The sequence below is a fragment of the Ammospiza nelsoni genome, chromosome 3, assembly GCF_027579445.1.
Source record: "Ammospiza nelsoni isolate bAmmNel1 chromosome 3, bAmmNel1.pri, whole genome shotgun sequence".
In the NCBI taxonomy this organism is placed as follows: domain Eukaryota; kingdom Metazoa; phylum Chordata; class Aves; order Passeriformes; family Passerellidae; genus Ammospiza; species Ammospiza nelsoni.
Genome location: NC_080635.1, coordinates 64,022,185 through 64,026,924, shown reverse-complemented (window position 1 = coordinate 64,026,924; position 4,740 = coordinate 64,022,185). Strand labels below are relative to the sequence as shown.

Genomic DNA, 4,740 nt, shown 5'->3' with positions numbered 1-4,740 from the left:
CCTAATTGTTTCTATTTTGTATGGCTGAACTAGATGGAAAATTGTTGAGGTTTTGTTCCTAAATCACGTAAATTCTCTTTCACTCAGTCCCTGAGTTTTGTTGCAAGAGCTGAAGTGCTGTATTCACTATTCTGGAATCCATCCAAGCCAAAGGTCAGGAAAAGCTGGCACCATGGGATGTCCCACAGAGACAGGCTGCTTTCTGAAAAGCACTCAAGATGAGACAAGACGACCACCTAATGCCTTCAACAAATTTCGAGGAACAACTAGAATGAAGATGGGAAAAGAAAAAAGAAAAAAAGAAAAAAGAAAATGAAAAATAAAAGGTTTTAAGCTCTTTTTCTTCATTCTTAACCTCCAAATGATGACACTTGTGGAGCCAAGATGCCCTTAAGAGCCAGGAACACCAAATACCAAGTTCAGGCAGCATCCATACAGATGCCATTGTGGGTAAAGGGATCTGTACTTGGTGAGCACCAAAATGGCCTTGAAAATCTTCATGGGAAAACTTTTAGAGCTGGCGTTCTGCAGTAGCTTTACGATCCCATGTTTTCACTCAGTAGCCTTTCACGCTGGGTGCCCGCTTCTCGTTCAGCCCGCGCGTTCCCGTGACGGCGGGCGGGCGGGGGTGTCCCCGGGGTGGCTCAGGCCATGAGTGGCGCGGCCGGCGGAGGCAGCCCCTCTCCCTGCCCCCTCCACGTCCCGCCGAGCGCCCGGCCGGCCACCCCGCGCCCCCTCCCCGGCGGCGGGAGCGCCCTCCCCCAGCGCTGCGGGCGTCGGGGGCGGACCGCGACCGCTCCCCGCCTCCGGCTCCCCGCCGGGCGCCGGCTTTAAATGCGGGGCGGCGCGGCGGCATCAGCGCTCCTGCTATCCCCGGCACCGCGCTTGGAACTCATAGCCGGCCGCCATGGTCGAGGCTTTCTGCGCCACCTGGAAGTTGGTAGACAGCCACAACTTCGATGAGTATATGAAGGCACTGGGTAGGTACGGCCGGGCGGCGGCACTTTGGGATACCCTGGAATTTTTCACCATCTGGAAAAAAAAATTTTAAAAGGCTCCCCGCTATTGCAAGAGGCGTAGATGAGATATTGGCAGCAGCGGTGGTGATGGAGGGGGTGATTTTGGCTGTGCTTCCATCCATAGAGCTAATTCGATGCGAGTCACTCACCTGGGGGCGGCGGGTGTGTTTGTGTGGGAGAGGCTCCGGGAAATGCCCCCGGGCTATGGGAAGCGTGTGAAGGACGAGCACGTGCTGCGTGCGGATAACTTTGAAACAACCAAGCAGAAAAGCAATCATTATGCTGGAGTGATAAGGAATTGGAACTCTGAGCGGCGGAAGCGATCGCGGCCGTGCGTGGGGCCGCGGACGGAGTGCGGAGCTGCCGTGCTCGGCGGCGAGGGAGGGCGCGGAGCTACCGCGGGGCGGACAGTAGCGGTGGAGAGTCTCGGTACCGGGGCACGAGAAAAACAGAAAGCAGCGTTTCACAGGGACAGCTTGCAGCTGGAGAGCGGGGTGAAAGATCTCTGTACTTCGATATGTGGGGGGGGGAAAAAAAAGTAAAAATTCCGAAGTTTGATGTTTCTCTTTTCCCTTGAATGGTCTAGGAGTGGGGTTTGCAACACGGCAGGTGGGGAATGTGACTAAACCCACTGTGATTATCAGCACCGAGGGGGACAAAGTAGTGATCAGAACTCAAAGCACTTTCAAAAACACAGAAATCAGCTTTAAACTCGGAGAGGAATTTGATGAAACTACCCCCGATGACAGAAACTGCAAAGTAAGTGAACTCGGGCTGCAGCCGCCTCTCTTTTTCTTGCCTCCCCTGCCTCCCAGGCTCTGCCATTGGTAGGGTCAAAAGAAAAAGATGTAATTTCTGCTGCAACTTGTTACAGCGCAGCAAAGGGCAGGAAAAAAAGGCAACACTGAGTCTTGCTTGCCCTGCCTGCTTAAACACCCCATGCCTTTTCTGAGTGTATCGCGTTGCCGGCTCCCTCTCTGTCTTCCAGTGTCAATTGTGTTAGTTGCCTGCTTTTCTCACAAGCTAAACATCATTTGGCATAATCCTTCCCAGTCAAAATAGTCAGATGCCGTTTTCCCTGCACTTTTGGGGGCTTAACATCAGATATTATTCCAAGGCACATCTGAAGCAAGTTCTTGTGAGATTAGAACTCAGAGAAAACAATTTTTTCATCCTTCGACACAAGCAAGAGTTGTGTGGATTTCATGATTAAAACGAGGATGATTCATAGCCTTGGCTTTAAAATGGCCGGGACTCTTTATCATTCTCGATCCACATCCATCTATTGAAGAGACTTCAATAGAAGAGTGCATGCTGAATGTGTGAGCAGAATCCCAAGTACCTTAAATAAAGGCATGTCTTTGTGTTTCTGGGTATCTCACAGTCAGTTGTGACCCTGGATGGAGAGAAGCTAGTGCACGTACAGAAATGGGACGGCAAAGAGACAAACTTTGTGAGAGAAATAAAGGATGGCAAAATGGTAATGGTAAGTATGGAGTACACTGAGCATTCACATGCACCACAAACACTCCCAACTTACCCTTACCTCAAACTTTGTGAACACTGTGACTTAGGCAAATTCTTAAACTGGTTGGCGAGGAAAGCTAGCAGGGATTTTTAAAATATTTATTTTGGTTTGGTCTGTGTCTTGTTTTACAAACAATTAAAAGTTGCTAGTGGCTTTAGGCAGGCCAGCCTGTGGATTTCCAGAGTATATATGTTCTTTCTAGACTTTTTACAAAAACCAAAGAAAAAAGTCCTGGTGAGTTGTAATGATACAAAGTTCTTGATTAGATAGGAAGTTATCTGTTGCCAGTGGCAATTTGGACTTCTCTGAAAACTTGCTTTATGTATACACCCATAAATAGTATTTACTTACACAGAACAAGTAGTTTTCTGTGAAAATAAAATTTCAATATTGCAGGACCTAACAGCATTTTCATTTTTAAAAATAAAGGATTTAGTCATCCTAGCGTGTTTAAAAACTAGGATAAACAGCAATAATGTGGAGAAAAGTCCGAGTTTAAATTTACCTGCTTTTCCAGACTTCTTAGAAACAAGACTATAGGGTGCATAAATGTTGTAAGTTACTATAGCTAATGTCCAGGATAGCACTTTTCATGGCACAGAGCCGTAGCTTTCAAAAAAAAAGTTTTCAGCTATACTAATTTATCAGACTTGGTTGTTGAAGACCTCTTATTTTGTTTCCTAATTACTTCAGAGTATCTGTGTGGATGAAGCCTTGCAAATAATACAAACTTTAAATCATACTGATACACAATGTGCAAGTGTTTCAAGGGAAAACCTATACTTTTGTTTTTGAAGCACTATGCACAAATCACACATATACAGAAAACATTGTCCTTTGGAATTTGAATACAATGCGGTGCCCTGATTTACTTCAGGAAATCCCTCTAGAACACAACTGCAGTGACTTAGAGTATTTGGTAGTTCTAGCTACACAGGGTACAGAATGCATTCTTTTAAGACATGTTCTCCTAGAGTTTGTATTTATGCATAGTAGTATAGAGGCCTTGGAGTTTTAGATTGCTCATCTTAGTGGGATACGCTTTGGGAAAATTAGTATTAAATCTGTATTAAAACAACCCTATATTTAAAAAAATAAACAGTAAGTTACATTTTTAGCAGCTGCCTTGTAAATGTGCATTAGGCATTTCTTGGGTGATAAAGCAGCAAGGGGAAAGTATCATTTCTTGTGGGAACCTTAGCTAAGGTTTGGCTTCTTGTTCATTTAAAATGTCGATCTAATTTATTTGTTTTTCTATAAATTACATAATGTAAACCAACCTTGATATCTAGCGTGGATTTCATAACGTGTCAAACCATTGTGGAAAATGGTCCTGCCTCTAACATGTTTGTCTTTCCCTTGGACTTGCAGACTCTTACCTTTGGTGATGTGGTTGCTGTTCGCCACTATGAGAAAGCATAGAGCATACCTGCCTTCTGTCCAGATGTTACTTCAGCTGGATGGATTCATGTCCTGTCCATGATTTATCTTAGCTAAAATGCACATTTCTGGCATGAAAGGTTAATAAAGTGTTTTTTGGGGTTTTTTTTTGGGGGGGATGTTTTTTATAAAAAAAAATAGTCATGCCATCAAATTGGCATGCTTGTGTTATATAGTGAAACAGGTTAAACTTGGCATTAAATTTCTGAAACACTTGCCTCTTTTTTTTTTTTTTTTTTACAATAAATATTTGAATTGTTTTGGAATGCAGATAAAACAAATTTAAAAAATTAAAATGTTTTTTGAACCTGTGCTTCTTTTGTATTTAATCAGCTAATATTCCAGTGTCCTGGAGGGAGGTGTTCAAAGTTTCTTTTTCTGAGCTAAAGGCCAGAAAAGTATGTGGCACACAGTGATGCAGCAGCCTTTCTATGCAGTGTAGAGTATTTGGGGAAATGAAAAACTTACTTTGGCTTTTTGCTGGAAAATCTAAACTTAACTTATTTATGTAGACAGAGAAGTGAGATATTCACATAAGTTTCAGCTCTTGTCTTCACTGGGTATTTGTTACTAAGTGCGGATTAAGATCAGTAGTTTGACAGACAGTGTTCCAGAGTTTGTAGTCTTTTGGTTTTAATAGTTATACAATTTTTAATTTGCTTTGATAGGTTTGGGTTTTTGGGATTTTTTTTTTTTTTGTTGTTGTTTTTTTTTTCTTTTGCTAATATGAAAATACTGAAGTCTTTCACAGGG

General features: G+C 43.4%; 1 protein-coding gene across 1 annotated transcript; it reads left to right on the top strand.

Moving 5' to 3' along the window:
- Window positions 1-825: 825 nt before the first annotated feature.
- Window positions 826-4,283, top strand: FABP7 (fatty acid binding protein 7). The gene is made up of 4 exons (XM_059468096.1): window positions 826-980; window positions 1,606-1,778; window positions 2,404-2,505; window positions 3,919-4,283. Exons 1-4 carry the CDS (start codon window positions 908-910, stop codon window positions 3,967-3,969), a joined length of 399 nt encoding a protein of 132 aa, XP_059324079.1. The 5' UTR covers window positions 826-907; the 3' UTR covers window positions 3,970-4,283.
- Window positions 4,284-4,740: the final 457 nt, after the last annotated feature.

Bases quoted from the DNA above. Each gene is read 5' to 3' on its own strand.
- FABP7 (XM_059468096.1), top strand. From the start codon at position 908: ATGGTCGAGGCTTTCTGCGCCACCTGGAAGTTGGTAGACAGCCACAAC. The intron at 981-1,605 runs GTAGGTACGGCC...TGAATGGTCTAG, and splicing joins TGAGTATATGAAGGCACTGG to GAGTGGGGTTTGCAACACGG. The intron at 1,779-2,403 runs GTAAGTGAACTC...GGTATCTCACAG, and splicing joins CCGATGACAGAAACTGCAAA to TCAGTTGTGACCCTGGATGG.